General features: G+C 55.3%; 1 protein-coding gene across 5 annotated transcripts in view; it reads right to left on the reverse strand.

The window, feature by feature from the left end:
• Positions 1–20,278, reverse strand: part of NEK7 (NIMA related kinase 7) — a 60,039-nt gene extending 39,761 nt beyond the window's left edge. The window contains exon 1 of one of the 5 annotated variants that reach the window (XM_090263195.1): positions 19,990–20,278. In XM_090263195.1, coding sequence (XP_090119321.1) covers positions 19,990–20,271 — 282 coding nt within the window. In that variant the 5' untranslated portion in view covers positions 20,272–20,278. Of the gene's footprint in view, positions 1–17,992; positions 18,029–18,056; positions 18,080–19,509; positions 19,621–19,989 lie in introns of those variants that run through there. The other 4 variants (XM_090263196.1, XM_090263197.1, XM_090263199.1 and 1 more) reach the window with 4 other exon arrangements.
• Positions 20,279–20,516: the final 238 nt, after the last annotated feature.

Here is a 20,516-nt window from a genome sequence, read left to right on the forward strand (position 1 = left end):
TGCCCTGTCCATTTCCACTATATATCCCTGGTTTTCCAATGGAATTCATGAAATCGATCAATGCGACGCAACAGGGGACAGAACCACGAAGTGTATGCTAAGAGAAGACGGGGACAGTTCTGTGGCTGCCCTACCTACCTTGGAAACTTAGGTGGGACCCATGGAACAAATGCAGGGACAGCTCAGTCTGCACAACTCTCTCCTCACAACCCCATCAGTAAATACCGTTATCGACAATAAAACATGCCGCATGCGTCACGTGCCACACGAGTCACTACCTAAAACACTACGGGTCTCAACAACCCAACGTGAGCTGTAAGTACAAGACAGAGGGAGGCAGTCGGTAAGTCTAATATTACAATAAAAACGATCCAGGGACCCAGAGAGAAAGCAGGTGCTGAGGGATGAAGGGCAAAGGAGAGACGCTGCAGACGGGGAAACACCGCAGGCCCCAGACCACATGGGGCGTGACGTGCCCACCAGAAGAAACTGCACCCTAATTCCAGCTTCCCACAGAACAGCATGCCCAATAAACATTCACCGTCAGAGCATCAGTGGTCTTGAAGAGCATTAAGGAGACCTAAGGGCAAGCAAATGCCCGGGCTCCCACAGCACGAGCTGGGACAATGGGCCGGGCTGGCACTTAGAGGCCGGCCTCAGACTTGGTCACGTCTGTTGCAACTGAAAACTGGCCATGTTCCCAGACCGGAACCCAAAAGGGACTCAGTGACAGGTTTGCACCGAGGAGGCTGCCGGCAGCCTGTAGGTACCAGGAGGGCTGCACGGGGGAGGGGCGGATCTCTGCAGAGTTTTCATCCGTCTTCGGGAAAAAGAAACTTAGTGCTCAAGCCGGATTTTCATCCGAACATCTTCATCCGTTTCATTTGTTTCAAGCATAAGACGAGCACGTTTTGGAAACCACATGACCAAAAGCGTAGGAAAAAACCATTCGTGCTGCTCGGAATGGTTCCTCTTACGCGTCGTCGGCTGAGCCACGGGGTGCCCGGATATTTGCGCAAACATTTCTGAGGGCGTTTCTGGACGGGATGGGCATTCGCCCTGGTGGCCCCCGTGGGTGAGCACCATGCCACCCACTGGGTCCTGGGTGAAGAAACGACCAGGCGGAGGCAGGACGGGCTCACCGGCTTCTGACTGCCCGCTGTGCTGGGGTGCTGGCCTCCTCCTGCCCCGCACGGGACCTTCTCCCCGGCCACTCCCGGCTCTCAGGCCTTCGGACTTGCACCGCACTCCTCCGCCAGTTCTCCTGGTTCCCTGGCCTTTGGATTCAGACTAGAACCCCACCACTAGCTTTGCTGGGTCTCCGGCTTGCAGGCAGATCTGGGGACTCCCCAGCCTCCATAATCATGTGAGCCAATTCCTTAAAATAACTCCGTGTGTGTGTGTATGTGTGTGTGTGTAGCCAGACAGAGCAGGTTGCACGGTTGGCAACCACAGAGAGAGGCGTGTACGTGTGTGTTTGCATGTGCAGCCTACTGGTTCCGTTTCTCTGGAGACCCCTGACTGATACGGTGTCGTATTCTTAAATTAACGTATTTGTTTATAGAGCACCCAAATCACATAATTAAGAAAACACAAAATAAGGACCCCCTTCTCTTTCTTTTAGTCATCGAAACCTAAAGTTTAACTTTTAAATCAACTATAAGACAAATTCTCTACTCATCCTAACCACTTCTTAAAATTGATTAAATGCTGTTGAACTGAGGGGTTCCATTTTATAATTGTTTTGTTTATCATCTGAGCTTAGTAGCTATTCTGAGTATAATACTAAAAATAATGCAGTCCCACAAAAATGAATTAAATAATTTTAACCTGTTGGTCCCAAAGGAATAAACATTTTGAAATGTGCCTTCAACATAAAAGCTGTTAACATTAATCTGAATGTTTAAAGAGACCTGTAAGTGGGTCACGAGATATTTGTTCCCAGGCTAAAAATCTGTATACAAATTGTTCCCTGGAAAGAATTTTCAACCAAAAGTTATAAAAGTCAAAAGAAGGATTAATAATGGGAAGTGTGACTGAACACCAGCCGGACGGCGCTAATCACGTACATCCCCAGTCGTATCCCTGGGCATTCATGCTACTCGGAGGTAGAACGGATCCTTGGTTCTTTCAACGTGAAAGCTGCAGACACCGCTCTCAATTGTGCTTTAAGTAAAATCAAACTATAAGACATCGGGTTCAAGACAGTCAGGGATTTGTTACATCATAATTAACCAAAAATAAAATTTTCAAATGACATCCTTTTTCACTTCCTTCCTATAAGGCACTAAACCAATAAAATCTGAATTCAGAAATATATTCAAAATAAGTAATAAGCCGCATATGAACACCAAGCAAACCATTAACTTAGGAGTTTGAAAGAAGCCTCAAGAGAGCAGTGATCTTACCGAATTACTTCCCGGCGTACAAATATCACTCACAACCTGCGAATCCCGTTTCCTGCGTGTTCCAGTACACGTGGTTCAGGATCAACAACAAGAAAACACGGGCCTCAGCAGACGGGGCTCCCACCCGCAGCCGCTGTGTGTCCCCTCCCCCTCTGGGCACCGTGCCTGCCTGCAGAGCGGGCACCCCCTTCCTGACCCACTCAGCGGCCAAGACAACTCGGTGACGCGGGTGAGGACGCACCTTAGTCCCTCGGAAAGCAGAACGCGAATACATTAACCAGACTGTGGCATCTGTAGTCTTTGGAAAATTCCCAGCTTATAACACGCCAGGTACTTTGCATTTACAGTGAAATGTCAGAAGGGCCAGCATCCCCCGGCCCGTGTCCCCGAGTGGTCTCACCAAGTGTGCCCAACTCATCCTCTGACCACGAGTGCTTTCCACAGCTCCCGGTCAAGGTGCGCGCTGTGTGAGGTGGCACGTCTGTCACCAGCGCTAGGACACTGAAAGACCCGGATCTCGATAAAGTCACCCTGTGGGGCCCCTGAGAAGGACCAGCAGGAGCTGGAGGAGGGCGTTGCTGCCTGACTCGCTGAACTTCCTCCCCCACCCCCCCCACACCTTGGCAGCTGCCGTGGAAGGTGTGAAATGCCAGGAAGGGGAGTGAGGAACAGGCGGCGGTGGTTTCTCAGCAGCTACCTGCCGGCCACCACGCAGGCCGCTGAGGCCGACACTAGCCGGGCGGCGCGCAGGGCGCAGCGCCCGGAGCAGCTCCGACGCCCCCGCCCAGCGGCAGCAGCGGGAGCCCGGCCTCGGAGCGCGGCTCTCCCACCCACGGGTCCCACAGAGGAGGAGATGGGCCTGCCTCTGCCCTTGGGGACAGAAAGACTGCCGAGCCGAGCAGGGCCTCTTCCCGGAAGAAGAGGAAGGAGGGAGGGAAGGGAGGAAGGAAGGGGCCAGGGGCCCCCAGCAGCGCTGCCGCAGATGGGGGTTCAGTCTGCTGCTCAGACGCCTCCCGTACAGACAGGTCATGTGCCCGGACGCTCGGGGGGCTAGCACCTTCCGACATGCCAGACAGAGCATTTCTCAGCCCCCAGTGCTTTTATATCAGGCCACTCCGACCTAAGAAATGAGTCTTCGTCTCCAAATCAGACAAGACGTCACAGGCCTCCCTGGGAGCGACACTTTGCACGAGGCGCGTTTGGAACGGGTGGAGCTCATCTGCTCCCCGGGAGGAGCAGGGAGTGAAAGGCTGTGTCTCATGCGGTTTCCCAGGTCTGACCAGTGCACAGCGCAGGAGGCGGCCCTTGGCGACACAGCTTTAAAACAACTGACCTGCCTGAAAACACGGCTTGTCTCCGCTGACGGACACAATTCCCATTCACAGCCGCACCAAGTTCCAACACAGCGTCACTACGCAGAAAGCCTCTCTTCTGAGAAAAGAAAAAAATATACAGAATGTGGACAGTGACTTCTCAGTAACGGAAACTTAGAGAGACGGGGACAAATGATAACGTGCCCAGGGCCTCCGTGAGGACGCCAGTGCTCTGGACACAGGACAGTGAAGACACTCGCTCTCATTCCCGATGGAGGCCGCTGGCCCGCAGCGCTCCCCATAAATTCAGGTGCGCGACACTGTAATCCGACACCTGTGTTTCCCACCCCGTGCTTGCCCCCAAAGGTCTAACCTCTGTCCCTAACCACACAGCGGGCCCCACTACCTGGTAACTCTCAAGACTGACCAATACAAACTTTCCTGGTACTTTTCAAAAGTGCCCTGTCACCAGACCGTGCTCTGTGGCGGCTCAGACCGCCCTGTCACTTAGCTGGTGGAGCCCAGGCACGTCACCGGTCCCGCCGTGTCCCGGTGGCTGGGCTGGCCCTGTCGTGTGCAGGCGTGTTAGGGTCGGCAAAGCGGCTGCAAACAGACCAAATGAATGTAAAAGCCCTGAGGTCAGCTGTTCACCACAAACCTGCAAGATTTTTCAATGATCTAGAGAGTAATAGAACAGCTCTAGAACATTTAAGCAGGCTGACTATTTAAAAAGCAAAAACTGCTCAGCACTTTCCAGCTGCGGCCACGTAAAAACCTCTCTCGGGCCCACAGGGTGAGGGCAGCAGGCCGAGCCCAGCCACGGAAGAAGAGAAGTTCAGGACCTGAAGGCACTTCCACATCTCCTCCTTCAGAAAACGGCACTTAGTCGTAAAGCCGTGACCAGCATAAAACCCTCTCAGGCCTCAGAGAGACGTTGTGCACTTGTCTACAGTGGACTTCCCACGTGTGAAAGCTGCCAGTGAGTCAGGTCAAAGCCTCGCACTTGGCCAGAGCGAGTATACGGTGAATGATCAGTGAATACGAAGCAGCAATAAATTAATACATTTTTTTAAGAACTGAAGCCTGACACGTGTGTGTCTCGTAACATCATTTTAAGGAAAGTCACTGTTCCTTAGGCGTCACACTGCAGAGGTCCAGACACCACCAGTACACGCATGTCTCATGTCTCAGGACGTCTGGGGAGGCCCCCGCGCCCCCGAATTCCATACCCGATGTCCCAAAAGAAAAACAGGACGGGGGAAAGGGAGGCCTTTTTTATATTTTCTTCGCATGGGTTTTGAACTAGAGTTCAGTGACATGAGACCATTTCTAGTGCTTCCCGGGGTCACAGATACTCCGTGTCTGTGGTGCCACCCGCGTCCCCAGCGCTCACAACACACCACACACAGGAGGCACGCACAGCATGCTGCACGAGCCGAAAGCAAAGCGAACCTGAAACAAACGGCTGAGACGAAGGGCAAGGGCTAATTTAGGAGGGGAAGCAGCGGACACCCGAACCTCGACTCCCCGGCTGCCAGCACAGGTGTCCCGGCGTCAGCGCTATAAATACCTCCGCTGCGAGTCACACTGTGTCACGGCGTGAGGTCTCGAGGGCCAGCGTGCTAACAGTCACTCCCCGCCGCTACGTTCACCGTCCTGAGGTCCCTTCCACTGCATCCTCCTCCGGCCCAGGAACTCCTGATCGTCCTCTGCGGCCTTTAAGGGACAGTCCAACCCCTCCGCCTGGATGGCAGGCCCTGTTCGTTCCACAGAGACGCGCTGGGCCCCGCTTGGAGGGGGGCAGGCACTGAGGAGGAGGGGGAGGACAGCACAGTGTCCTTCCTTCCCTCGAGGAGCTCATCGCCTAGGGAAGAAGAGTCCAGACGCAACGGCAGCCACGCGGCCAAGGAGAGCCAGGCCCCGGCCCCGGGCCGCGCTGCTTGTCCGACGGCGGGTCCGGCCAGCTTCTCACAAGCACGCTTAGGCGGCCGGGGAGACTGAGCCAGAGCCTCGTGCCCGCCTCCTCCGGCCACACTGGCCCCTTTCTGAGCTTTAGAGACGCGAGCTTCACCTACCACGGGGCTTCCCCTCCAAGCGTCCGGGACCACGGTTTACCCTGGAGGCGGCGAAGGCCTCCCCACGGGGCTAAGACACCATCGGTCACTGCTCAGAACCACACACCAGGCACACAGCTGAGCGCACAGAGAAAACGCAGTGAGCGCTTCTGGGTTCGTTCTTCCCTCAACTGTTGAAAGACGGTGCGATGCCCTAGGATTTAGCTCAGCAAAGTAGCCAGGAACTGCCCCGTGATTAACGCTAGCGGGAAAACCAAACACAACAGGCAAAAAAAAATGCTGTGTCCAGAGGGAGAAACCGGGTTAAGTAGCAATGAAGTGATGGCGTGGGCCCCGACTCCGTCACCACCCAGCAGTGGGAGCTTGGGACCCTGCCCCTGCTCCGGGCCCTCGGGCCACCACCGGGCCAGCGCGGAAAAGCCCGCGCGTCTCCCACGAGCGGCAGCCGGGGCACCGCCGTCCGTCCCCTTCTCTCGTACCCATCGCGCTGCGCAGGTGAAGCCAGAAGCGTCCGCGTGCGGCCTGAATAAGTCCCTTCAGCGGAACGACAGCAACGTAAGAGCTGGTCACGGACCGTGACCTCGCAGTAGTGCTGGTCGGTTTTCGCTCTGCAGTGCAGGGGCTTTTAAACACTGTAGTCGTGAAAACCGCGTGCTTAACTCTAAACTGAAAACCCAAATCATAAAGGGGGGGCGGTCTGCAAGTTTCCCCGTGTCATGAGTTTTCAGGGTTTCCAACGTCTATGTTTACATGGCCTCTTCCAGCAAAATGACACAGAATGCTTCACTAGCGTCCCCACGTGTCCAGCTGTCTCCTCAGAACGTCACAGCGGGCTGAGAGGGAGATCATTTCCACGTTGCCCGAGAGCCCACGAGGAGGAAACAGCAGGACTCCGACGCCTGTAAATCAGCATGAAGTCCAGCCTGTTTCCAGGCATGTGTGCCGGGCCCTGCGACACGCTGAGAGACTGCGTGTGGACAGAGTCTGGGAAGCCACGTGCGCGGGCTCGGTGTCCGGGATCCGACCCCAGAGCAGCTGGGTTTGCCCAAGGCTGAACCACATCCTGCGGCGCCCTGACGCGGACGCGGGGCCCAGATCCCGTGACTTCCCTGCAGGAAGCCTCGGCCCTTACGGGGCCCTTCCTAGGTGAGCCTCGGCCCCCGACAACCTGGCGGGAGAGCAGGCCCAGCTGCGGCCGCCTGGTGCTCTTCACAGCCTGGTACTCACTGACCGTGACACTGGGGCTCTGGGCCTTTGGGGACCTTCCTCCAGCCCCCGCCCCTGCCTCTGGGAACCACGAGTCTGACCTCTTTTTCTGTAAGTTTGACTTTTTGTTTGTTTTTTGATTCCACATCAGTGAGGTCATACAGTATCTGTCTTGCTGTCTTATTTCACTCAGCACAACGCCCTCCAGGTTCATCCACGTGTTGCAAATAGAAGTTAAAACCACAGTGAGACGTCACCTCACACCTGTCAGAACGGCCGTCATCAGGACGACGAGCGGTGACAAGTGCTGGCGAGGACATGGGGGACAGGAGCCCTCGTGCGCTGCTGGCGGGGCTGTAACTCGGTGCGGCCACGGCGGGAAACAGGGTGCAGGACATCTGCACGTGCTGCCATAGGCCTTCCCTGGGCGTGGGTAATGTCCCGTTAGTTTTAAATTTATGACACACTTGTGTACCAATATTCACAACTGGTTTCAAAACTCTGCTCTTTAAAACACCCGAACCCCATAAGTCATTCACTGAAGTATTCCATGGGGGGGGGGGGTGCTGTCTGCGGGAGAACCTCTCTCTCTCTCTCTCTCTCTCTCTCTCTCTCTCTCCAAGGCCAAATGAACCTACAAAACACGGGTCACACCAGCAGTGGCTACGCCTCTCGGAGACCCCAATACGCAAACATGCACCGCACCTTGGAAACCTGTGGCCATCTGTTCAGCACGGCCTGGTCAGTATCTGACCTGAATGGATTCCTTTGGTCCCATTCTGGGTATTAAGAATATACTAACTCTAAGGCATGAACTGGAAGATTCCCACTCACTTGATTTTAAGTAGTAAAAATTTAAAAACTAGTCCTTTAAGTCTGTTGTGAAGGCAACTCATCTAACTTTAATTCTTACTGGTCTATTAGGTGTTACACCTTGAATCAATTTAAAAACTGTTGTTTTTTTTTTTACGTTGTCACTCTTCTGTCTTTTCTGTCTGTTCTCCTTATAAATCCTGGCCCACCTTTCTAGGTTTCTGGTGCTAAGGATATGTTTTGAAAGTGACACACAGTTGAAGAGTGTTGCTCAGACTGGATTAGCCTTATAAAAGGGGAAGTTAATACACTGTGTGCACTGCTTACTGACCGACACTCACCACGTGTGTCCTTGCTTTTCATTTCCTTGCTGTGTATTTGGTTCCTCTGCTGCCACACGGACCACATCTGCTCACTTTACCACATCCAGGCACTGAGCAAACACAATCCGCTAATGGAGACTCCCGAGTTCGTTGAGGTCTGCCTTAAGGTCAGGTTTTGACTGATCCTCAAAGGAAAGCTGACCCTGTCCTGTGATACCCAGTCACCTCCCCCCACCCCCCAGCCAGGGCTGACCCCCCCCCCCCTCCTGCCCCAGCAGCCCGGCCTGGTCCTCAGGGTGCAGGTCTGGGAGCAGAGCCGTCCCTGGCCTCTGTGCTGCTCCTGGCCGGGTGGCACAACTGTCACTCTTCCCTGTCCGCTCCTGTGTCTCCGTGTCCTCTCCCAGTGCCGCTCCACACGCCTACCTGGGACTTTTCTCCTGCAGTACAGCCTCAAATAATTGTGTAAGGGACACGCATGTGCTACATGTTCTCTAGCCCTTGAGAATCTGAAAGCACTCTTCCATCCTTGTGACACGGGAAGGACGGTTTGGCCCTCTGCTTCGTGCCCTGCAGACCCCTGGGGTGACTGTGCCATTGCTTCTGTCCCTGTGACACTAACGAGCACTCTGGTCCCTTCCAGTTTCCTGGGTGAAGAAGACAGTGGTCCCATCCGGTGACTTACTTTTACCCATCACTGGTTCAGAGCTGGGTATGTATGGCCACCTCAGCTTGTACCTGCCTGAAATAAGTCAAGCTGGCAGTGTGAGTCATCACAGTAAAAGGCGTGTTAAGGAAATATTTTATCTGCTCTTTTCTTTTCCACACGACATGCATCTTTTGCTCTGTGGTCAATGAGCAGTTCCGCTGAGTCTCTTGCTCGAGTTCCTTTAATGGTTAGTCCCTGGGTTATTTAAATCAATGACCACGCCGTCCCGCTGGCACCCAGCCTGCCTCGCGCGCCCTGCTGGTTCCGGCCCGGCAGCTGCAGGGTCTCACTCCTGCCCACCGGGTCTCCGCCGTGGAGCCGGGCCAGAAAGGCCTCGCGCCCCCCACAGCTCACCCCCACTCCACTCTGCATCGCGTCCTTTGGGCGCGGCACCCAGTCATCCCGCAGAATTCCCAGGTCACGGTCCCTTTTACTCCCTCATGTCCATCCAAGTAACCAGGTATCAGTTCTACCTCCCAATCAGCTCTCTGCTCATCCCAGCCCCTCTGGATTCTTGCAGCTGTGATAACCAGTCAGCTGCTCTTCCTGCCCCCGCTGATTTAATTCCTGCTCTGCATACTCACCACGGTCACCCACCTGAAATGGAACCCTAGTTATAGCTCACTTCTGCTTACAGCCCTTCACTGAGTGGAGCGGACTTGCCCTTGCCTTGCTGCGGGCCTGCCTGCTTGTCCCCCTACAAACCGTGTGCTTCCTCCCCGCGCCAGGCAGCCGTGGGCCCGCGGGCCTCACGCTCAGCCACCTGCCCATCGGAGCTCCCAACCATGAACTCCGCTGGCAACCACAACTACGGGGAGAATCAGTGCCTTCCTCTGTCTTCTTTTACCTCCAGTACTTACTAGGCCCACTCAACACCCCCGAATAAGCACGCTCAGGAAACAAGAAGCTGCCAAGGACACAGTCTGACCATGGGGTCCGTCTGAAAAGGCGCGGCCAGTGTCCGCTCACCCCCAGGGGCATGCAGGTGCAGCAACAGGGCAGGGACGCCGGCCACCACGCCCGCGAGGCTGGCAGGCGCACGGGGAGACCTGTGCGGTGTGGGGCGGCACACGGGGACGGCAGCCCTGCCCCCCTGCCCGTCTCTGCCGGAGAACGGCCGCGAGGACGGGTCCCATTCAGCCCTTCCAAGTCTGTCCAAAAACCTTCTGAGAGACTTTCTATTTTTTAGGTTAATTGTGGGCATAGGATGCTGTCACAGACACAATGAATGTCCCTTGTTATTCACACGGCAACAACGGAGGCCTGGTCAACCATGCTTACCACGCCAACCTTTTCCCCGTGCGGGGAGCGGATTCCCTACTGAGCGCGCACTCCACGGAGTCCCGCACCCACGCGCACCCGCTGGCACCGGGGCAAGGTGCCACCCGGGGAAGTCCTCCCGGAGACGACAGCTAGAGGGTTTTCAGTAAGAAAAGGGCCCCCCGGACGCAGGCCGGTGTCGGGTGCTTCTTCTCAAAGATGCACAGAGAGATGAATACATACATACATGCATACATACCCACAGACATGCGCGCATACACACATACATACATACATACAACTAGCTAAATCTTCAATTCTGAGGGGGGGTCGGGTCGGGAATAAGACACTACAGGGGACTCTATAAAAAATGAAATAACCCTTTTTCTTGGCAATTTTAAACTATACCTTAGTATAACTGAAGTCTGGATTTTTAAGCTGAAACTTAATTTCTCCATACAACTCATAAACAAAATTTATCTTAATCCATTTTTAAACAAATCTACCTGAGGTCCCCTTTATAACAATAATAATCTTGATTCTATTTTGATGCCATTAACTAAGAACCAAATGAAGAGATATCAAAGCACTACAGCTTATCTGCTATTAAACTCAAACTTCAAACCACACAAAGGCACCAAGCCCCCCTCCGACCACCGCCCAGAGCAGGAGCGTCTGTTCTCGGCACCGAGGCCTTCCCCGTGCGTCTCTGGCACCATGCCAAGGTGATTTCCTGTCTGTTTCTTCATTAACCCACAAAGATACATTGTATCCTGGGTCCTTTTGGCACAGTCCCTTTTCTAAGTAATTTGTTTTTAAAGATAATTACTGACATTGTAACTTCTTTTAAACTTCCAGCAATGAAAACGAGGAAAGGCTGCCGAACAAAATGCAGCCACTGGGAAGTGAAACCACCGGCCTCTGTGTCAGCACCCAGCGGCCGCAAAGCAGATGATGCTCGTCCATCAATTCGCAACTAAGTAACTCTTCTTAGAAGCGGATACTTTCGGTACTGAGCTAGTCACTGCTGTGTTCTTCACCAGGGGAATGTGAGAACCCCCCGTGGAATTAACCCGGCAAGCACACACAGCGCGCACCGTGTGGGCAGAGGCGGCCCGCCCTGGGAAGGCAGGCCACCGACTTGCTCTGGGCGTGGGCCAGCCTCCGGGGAGGAAACGGAAAGGCCACTTCCTGCAGAGCCGGGAAAGTCAGCTCCAGATCAGTCTTATCTGACGGCCCATCCTAACCCCAGGAACCCAGTTCCTTGCTCCTTGCTGCTCCAGCCTCTCGCATCTAATCACCGCGCTGTCTCCGCACGGCCCCGCGCCCTCCCCAGCCCACCTGCCACCCCGTCGCTCCTGGTCCTGGCCCCGTCCCACGGGACCCTGAGACCTTGCGGAGCTCACACTTCACACACCGAGCCCAGACTCTGACACCAGAGCTCTGAATGTCCTGGCAGTGGCCACCTGCAGATCCGACCTTTCTCTCTGCCACACGGGAGACCTCCCTCCTGCACGTCCTTCCTCGGGCCTTGCAGGGACACCTGCCTGGCACTCATCCCGGACTTCCCTGAAAGCGACGGCTCAGTCGTCCTGGACCTTCTCCCTGCTAGGATCTGCCCTGGCCTCCCGCCCCACGTTACCAACAGAATGCACTCACCTGCCCGCCCCCGAATAGCCAGTTCCGACAAGAATGGCCTTAGAGGAAACACAAGACATGCTGGACATGACTCACACCTTCCAGAAGCTTCTGTTCCAGGACAGAAGTGATTCAAATGCAGCTATGGGCAGAGTCTAGCCCAAGACAAACTTCTTTATACTTTCTGATACTATTTGAGCAGAACCTTGAAGAATGAAGATGATTTTAATGCACTGAAGGTGAATAGCTGGAGTGCACAAAATAGGCATTAAAAGTGGTGGGAAAAGCAGAAAGATAAGCCAGGGTGGCCAGAATGGTACCACATTTATGAAAATAAAAAAGGTGTTGGTCCGATGTGACCAAGACGTAGGAGCGCACAAAGGAACGAGTCCAGAGCACAGGTCGGGGCCAGGATGAGTGCGGAGTCAGGGCCAGTGGGGGAGCCAGGCAGCGTGGTACGTGGCTGGTCACTTCTGAAGTCCCGCATTCTGCAGCTCATAAAAATGGAACTGTTTCTAGAAGCATAAAGCTAGGTCTTTGTTTTGATTGCTTACTCACGTCCAGCTACCTGCCAACAAACCCCAGACTTCCTTCTTCAGCCTGTGCACTGGTGGGACCCGGGAGGAAAGTGGGGAGAATAAAGGAACCCATGGGGGAGGAAGGAACGGGGAGCGGATGGGGTCACGGCACCGTTCCTCTCACAGCGGCAGGAAACCCCTGGGATCAACGCTCCACGTCTGCGTTCAGGCACGCGTGCCTTCCAGGTCCAGGGACAGCGGACCTGGATGTGAAACTAACTTGAATGTCAAATGCTGTGCCATTAGCGGGGTCATCTTTCGAACAGCATATGCAAATGCCCCACAAAGTCCACAGGGAAGACAAGGGGCCTGCGAGTCTCACTAGGGACATACTGCCATTCCGAGGACGACAACCCAACACATGAGCCAAAAGGCCCGTCAGGGACCACACCCTGGGAGACAAGGGCTCCAGCATTTCCTAACGCAACACCTGTCACCCACCCTTGCGGCCCGGCCGCCCGGCCGTCACACCAGCCACGCTCTCTCCTAGGCCAGGCACACACCTCTCAGCTCACACTGAGACTCAGACCCTGGGATGGACACTTGGAAAGACATAGGAACAACCCTGGAACTCGTCCAGGGCTTCACCACCTTTTTTCCAGGTGCTTCCTCACATACGTACCCAGGCACACAGACATAAGAGTCCGAACTCATGAGAGGCAAGACAGCACCCGCACCCCCTCCCGCACGGGAGAAAGCACCTTTGAAACAAGCAGGCAGGCTCCCGGCCACAGCCCGGCAGGCACGCCAGGGCCCATCCGCGCCTACCGACAGGGAGGGCGGCTCCGAGGGACTCGGGGACCAGCGCTCGCCACTGACGGAAAGAAGACGGCCATGGGAAGCGGAACCGATCACTCATCACGCCATTCTTGAACACCGGCCACACAGTCCGGTGGGCAGGACAGGAAGGCTGGGCGGGCCAGGCCAGGAGCCGCAGAGCTGCAGGCAGGGCCCGGGCGTGGGGGCGGGAGGGGTACGCTCTCACCAGCGGAGAGAGCTGCCGCAGCGCCCGCAGGTGCGGGCGGGCCCACGGTGCGGCGCGACAGCGACCGGGATGGCGACAGGGATGGGGTGCGAACCGACGCCCAGACGTGCCCTTTCCTTTCACGTGCTCGGAGTGGAATGTCCTCTCCTGTTATTACCCGGTGGTTATTTATAAAACATGCGTACTTCTTACCAAGTTTATTTCAACTGATTTATAATAGCGATTTCAGGAACACCTAGCCAGCAACGATACTGGTTACAAGCGGTGGAGGAGCTCCATCCTTAGGCCTAAACTTCTGCAGAGGCCGTGGACCCCTGGCCAGAGATGATGCAGCAGCAGGAATGGATGCTATGAATAAATTCATTATGTTTTAAATTAAATATAGGTTTTTAACAGGCCACGTGGCATTCCTTAGTGTGGCCTGCCGGCTTCAAATGTGAGTCCCATCACAGACCAGCAGCTTTCCGCACATGCGTGTGACAGCAGCGTGTGCCCAGCGGCTCAGCCTCTGACAAGGGCATGCTGAGGACCACCGCTAGGAAACACGGGGGCAGGAGAGAGGTTTTGAAAAGACAGCCAGCCCATCCTGACAGAGGCAATAAGGTCACCCGTATATTCTCCAACAGCTATACACGTCTTGCAAAAGCTATTTTCAACACACAAGCAATAGAACTATTTCAAGGAACCATGAACTACATCGTTTAGGACTAATTTGATTAACCGCTAATTGTCCTGCTTTGTAAGGTCAGACTGTCGCTGAAACAGGGAGCACAGACAATACATGAGAACCAACTTGCAGTTTTAAGAGACATGGTCCAAAGGTAAAGGAGACAGAGCCGCTGTGACCTCTGAATCCAAAGCAGAAGTCAGAGGAGAAACCGGTCACTGGGCTTGCCAAACACTTCAGGCGCACACGCAAGAAGCCCCGGGCACATCACTTACAGTCAATGCACCAAGTGTAGGACAACGTGAAGGCTGGCTCTTCCGAGTCAAGGCATCGATGTAACAAAATATGTATTTATGAAACACTGACCAGACAAGCCTGGCACCGCCCGTGACCCTGCTGGCCTTTCCCGTCCTGTCCACCGCCTCAGACTGAGGGCTCCTTCCTAGGGCTAGCCTCCCCGGTGGCACTTCTGCTCCTCCTCTGATCCCACTGCACAGCGAGGGCGGAGCAACACCCCAGCGTTACTCATTGGAGAGGCGACGGAAATGCGTCAGCACCAGACTCTCAGGCCCTTGAATCAGACCCTGACGTCGGCCACCGAGGTGCAGCGTCGCCCTGGATCAGCAGGTCTGCAGTGAGTGCACCCCGGGAGCAGGGCAGGGGCCTCCCGGCCCAGGGGAGCTGGAGGAAGAGAACACAAGGCCTGCCATCAAGGACATGGGTTCCTTTCCATGAAACCAGCCCATCAGTAAGCAGCCTTCTTGTGTAACAAATACCTTTCAATTCACCCGTATTGCCTTTGGTGACTAATTCAGGCCTAGAAATACACTGTTCAGAATGAGGACATGCTATTGGCCTCACATAAATTATCTACTGCCCAGTTCTGGGAGTCTTCATGACAGTATGCAAGCCTATCACATCATTTTAATATAGGGTCCAGCAGTTAAATATAAAAGGCAGCGAAAGCCCTGACCCATGTGGCTCAGTGGGTTGAGCATTGTCCCGCAAAGTGAATGGTCACCGGTTAGATTCCTGGTCCGGGCACGTGCGCAGGTTGCAGGTTTGGTCCCCGTCCGGGCACATACGAGAGGCAACTGGTCAATGTTTCTCTCTCACATGATGTCTTTCTCCCCTTCTCTCTCCCTCCCTTCCCCACACGTCTCAAAAAATAAAATAAAAAGGCAACGGAAGATTTGCAATGCCTTACACTTTAGAAATATAACAATTTTAATAAGCACATCTGTTTATTCTTCCCAACCATAATATAATAAAAGCTATATGGCCTTGTTATGGTTACAACCATAACAAAAATTAGAGCAATTTTCCAGGTAAATATGAGAGTATAAAAAAAATATCTTAATAAAAAATAACAGAATTATAACCATGCTAGAAAGAGTATTTTTAATTTTGCCATTTTGTAATCAGTATTGAAGATTCTTTTTGCAGCTCCCATTTTTTGTTGTCTAAACTCTAACCCCCCAAACCTCTGCAGCTGTGACTGCCTCTGCCTGCAATCCCACCAACAGAACGAGGCACAGTGGAAGGGGCGGGGAGCGGTGCGCGTCTGTGCAGACGAGGCCAGCGCAGGGAGCGGGCAGCAGGGCGGGCTGGCGGCAGGCGCGGAACCGGGTGCGTCCCCAGCTGAAAGGCCGAAGACTAGAGGGAAGGGGGAAATGAGACTTCCCCTTCTCCGCACAGTGACCTTGCCTGAGCTGAGAAACCTGTGGTCCCAACGAATCAAGTGACACAGCCAAGGTCATCAAGTAGGAGACAAACATGGGGCTTCTTTAGTCTGTTACTATCCTGGGACCCCCAGAAAAGATGCGCCTGGCGCCACAGGGTCAGAGGAAAACAGGAGGAGGGTGGGCGCCCACGGACTGCAGGCCTTCGCACAGGGCGGGCTCTTGACAGTGTTCTTTTCTGGTTTGGGTGGTTGTTTTCTTTAGGGGAAAAAAGGTCTTTTATGAAAGACTAGCTTTTTTTAAAATCTGCCCACCCTCTTGTTCATGCCAGAACAACACTCTAGCTGAGAGGGTCACCGCAGGAGGCTTACAGGGGCAGCTACTGAGGAAACACACCCAGACACCTTTGTATCACTGTGCTATCAGCCGTCAGGGGGAGGCCGACACCCAGCCCCAGACTCCGTCCTGGCTGGTGAGAGGGGGCTGGGGAGAGGCACACCTTCCACGTCCAGGGATGCGCGTGGGGCTGAGGCCCCAGAGCAAAGGGTGACGGAAAACCCTGAAGGGGCAGAGAAATCCCGAAGAGGCTCATATATTCATAAAGTCTCTGAGATAAAACACACTGTTTGGGAATGAATAACTGGGCATTCTTCTGAGGGGATTAGAGAAGATCAAGAGATTGTCACATGGCTCTAAGGAACAAAACAGGCTATAAATCTCTGCTGTGGAAAATCTACATCAATCCAAATAGCAATGACCTAGAATCACATTTCGATCTCTGGTACTATGTTCTACGGCAGGGGTGGCCCTCAAGCCTCTGGTGTAAGTTTTATTGGAACACAGCGACGCCCATCTGTTTGGATCTTGTCCACGGCCACAATGCAGTAGCTGGGACAGAGACCACGTGGCTATCTGACCCTCGGGAGAGAAGTGGGTAACCCTGTGCTCCACACAAAAGCAACCTGCAACAAGAAACACGCTCTGAACAACTTCTTTATCCTGATGATCAACAAAAGGTGAATGGCAAGATTTACAGAAAGGTCTATTTCCATTCAGTAACAGAAAACACATATACTTCTAAATTGTGTAGATCAATTAAGTAAGTTCTGTCTGTTTACACACTATTCTGATTGTCTCTGTATATAACCGTTACAAACTAGCTTATCACACAAGCTCATTATAAAACTAGGTACAGTGCGACAGAGCTGTTATTCTGACAAAGGTTAAAGAAAGAAGTTACCCTGCTCGAAACTTAGGAGCGCTCCACAAACACCTGTCCCCCTCTTCCCACTGCTACTGAAAACCATGACAAACACTCTCTAAGTGTTTTCTTAAGAATAATAATAAAAAAAAACTTGGTGGAGATATATAAAACATAGAAATAATCCAACTATTAATCAACAAGAAAGGAGTCAGCAATTTAGAAGTTTCATAACTCTGAGTGAATGGCCCCACATTTGTTTTATGTATAAGCTTAAAAAATTCTCAACTGTCTGCACATAAAATATATTTGACTCCAATTATATAATGCTGTTCACTTATATGCCCTATAAGAATAAGGAAGAATTAAACTGAAACATTTAAAAGTATGAAGAGACATTCGTTAAAACATCCTGTTCTATATTTATACAAATGCTGATGATTTGCTGATAAACTCACAGCAAACAGTAATCACACACGTCATCCTGAGACACCCTCAAACATCAGATTAAGTTTGCTATCATATCTTATATATAATGTTCTAAAACCCTATCATGTTAAGTCTTGAGCAAATATTTGAAGGGACAGATATTTTAATTTTAATGACCCCAGGAATGTGGACAGAGTGCCGCGTTGTGCAGACGCTGCTACACCGCACATTTTTAAAATACCAAAACCTATTTTTAAAAAAATAATCAAAGGAAACAAAGCCTGAAAGGACTTCTGGAACATATTATCTAGTTAAGCAACTTCTTCTCCAAACCTGCACTAAATAATCGCTCTTCAGAGGCCCTGGGTTGCACCGCCTCTCTAACTAACGCCACGGAGATGCACTTTGAAACATCAGACCTGGTTCCCAGGAACAGAGTTCGGGTCTAGATACACCGGCCGTCTCTGATGCCGTCTCAAGCCACGTGAAGTGAAAACAATCAGTGCATACACGGTAGCTGAGCATAATGAAACGTTTGGAAGAAATCGGAGCCCCACACTGCCCACCGGCTCCGCACACAGCGGCGCCCCTGGGGACCCCGCGCCCGCGACGCTGACCTCCGCCCCTGCCCGCGGTGTCCGGGGAGGGGGGCCTGTCCCACCAGGAAGCCGCGTCATCGGGACAGGGAATTCCGACCGCAGAACGGACCTGCCCGCGCGCGGGTTACTGTAAACGCGGGGAGGCCCCGGGCACTGCCCAAGCGCCTAACGACCTGGATTCGGACCGTCCGGGCGACTCCAGGGAAACACCGGTCAGTCGCAGGGGCCACCTGCAGTTTGCCGACCAGCCGCCGTCCACCCCGAGACGCAGCCGGCCGGTGGCACGGGACGTGCTGGGGGGGTGGGAGGACTCCGCAGCCCCCCGCCCTCATGGCCACGTTACATCCCGCGGGTCCTCCGTGGGCCCGGCGCCCGCGCCCTCCGCCCCGCCGCCCAGACACCCCGGCAGCTAGAACTCATTCTCCCTGCAGCCCCGCCCGGGGCCGGAAGTACCGCCCCCGAGCGGGGCCGCGCAGTCCTCGCTGCTCATTGGCTGCGGAGACCGTCAGTGCTGCGGGGGCGGGGCCTCGCGCAGCGGCCGGAGTCTCAGGCCCGCACCTCCCGAGCGCCGAGGCTTCCCCAGCCCTGGAGAAAGTGACCAGACCCCGCAAGAGGGTGCTTCGCCCTTTTATTTCGCCGGCCCGCCTCCCACCGACCCCACAGTTTCTTCCCTTTAACTCCTCCCAGATGCAAGGTCTTAAAACTCCACCTGCGCTCCCCGACCTCGGCCAGGTCGCAGGCCAGGGCCAGGGGATGCTGCGTTCTAGCCGTGAGCCCGCGGGGCCTGGATCTCCCCGAGACCCGCGGAAGACTCCTCCCCCCGGAAATGGAATACCTAAGCTTTATGGTAACTGTCTTACGTGCCCGGGCCAGGAACACCGCGCGTCCGCGGCGCGAGAGCTGCCACAAAGCACTGCAGGGCCAATTGCCGCTCCTGCTAATGACGCGCCGCTGTGAGTGTTCGTCGGGTCGTCCCGACCCCCCCGCGCACGATCTGAGTGCCAGTCCCGCGCCGCTCCTCCGCCAGCGCACGCTCCTGCGCGGTGTGCGGACACACGCTCTGCACGCGGTTCTGCACAGCAGCCTGCAGGGAGGGTGCGCGCTGAAACCCGGAATCCCTCGGGGCAGGAATTAGAAACGGTGGTTGCAACTAGGACGGATACGCAGCGCTCTACAAAGTAGGGGCATCTGATTCTTATTTTCAGCGGCAACCTCAGGATCAGTTGTCTCAAAGGAGCAGGAAAGTCATTTCCTGTCCGTGACGCCTCTGACTTTCGGTTCCGTCACCACCACGGCCCAAGGATGGGGGCACATCGTACCGCGTTTATAGCCCTAACAAGGACGACAGCCACGTGAGGACACGATTCGTTTGCTGGATACATCACGTCCCAAGGCCTACGGCGTCCAGGAAAGGGGCGACCTCGCTGCAGCGTCCTCAGGGTCGTGTTCGCCTTCTGACACTGCCCTGGGCAACGCGGTCCTCCCAGCTCTGTCCTCTTTCTTTTGGGCTCCCCTCCGCCCCTCTGGCTTTGGCCTCAATTTTCAGTTTCGTTCCTTCACTGCCACCATCCGAACCCACGTTCGCTAGGGCCGTGCCATCCCTGCCTCTGACATTCCTACCCTAACCGAGTCCCACGAAAGCTCGCTGTCCAACAGGCGGGTCATCCCGCACTTCTCAGGCCACCGGGGAGTCCCACCAGCCACCGCCGCCACTGAACTTCACTCGGCCAAGTCTGGCTGCGGCCGAATCCTGACAGCTGAGCCCGACCAATCAGCGACGGAAAAATAAACGGCGCCGCCAATCAGCATCCGCCAGGCGGCGGGAGGCGGGACTTCGCCCAAGTTCCTCGGGTCCTGAAACCGACGACCTGTTGCCGCCGCCGCCGCCGGGGGCGCGCAGTTTCTTAGTTACCGCGGCCACGGCCGCCGGAGCCGGTGCCAGGCGCGGAGCCATCGCCGGTGCCCGCCCACGAGCAGGATCCGAGCCCCCGGCTCGATCGTGGCGCGCCCCGCCCCGCCTCCCGGCCGCGGGGCCCGGAGGCCGCCAGCGCGGCCCCGACTCGCCCTCCCCGCCCGCCCCGCGCCCGCGACCCCGCGGCGACTCACCAGGAAGTGGGAAGTCGTTCGTTCTCGTGCCCGCAAGGGGCCCGGGGCGGGCAGGCGGGCCCGGCCAGGCGGCGCCGCGGAAAGGAACGCAGGGCCGGGGGCTGTGGCTGCGGGGCCCGAGCCAAACGCCACCTCGCGCCGCGCCGCCCCCGCAGACGCTGCAGGCGCGGCCACCCACCCGCTCACGGCCCCGCGCGTCGGGAGCGCGAGCCTAGCAGCGGCCCATCCTCCCGTGGCTCCCGCTCCTCCTCGGGTGGACGCCGCTGTCAGGAGTGTAAACATCCCGGCATCCCCGAGGAGAGGGCGGGGCGCCTGGCCACGCCCCCGCTGCCGGCCACGCCCACCGCTGCCGGCCACGCCCCCGCCGCCCCGAGCCCTGCGCCGCGGGTTCGGCTCGCGCGCTCTCGGTTGGTCCTCGCCGGCGTCCGCGCGGCTCCCTGCGGGGCAGGGGGACCCCGGCAGCCTTGCCCTGGGGCCGAGGCGGCTTTGGAGGAGTCCCTCCCCGCACGTCGCTGCTGCCGTCCGGC

The sequence above is a fragment of the Furipterus horrens genome, unplaced genomic scaffold (genome assembly GCF_987537825.1).
Source record: "Furipterus horrens unplaced genomic scaffold, mFurHor1.1.pri manual_scaffold_15, whole genome shotgun sequence".
Taxonomy (NCBI): Eukaryota; Metazoa; Chordata; class Mammalia; order Chiroptera; family Furipteridae; genus Furipterus; species Furipterus horrens.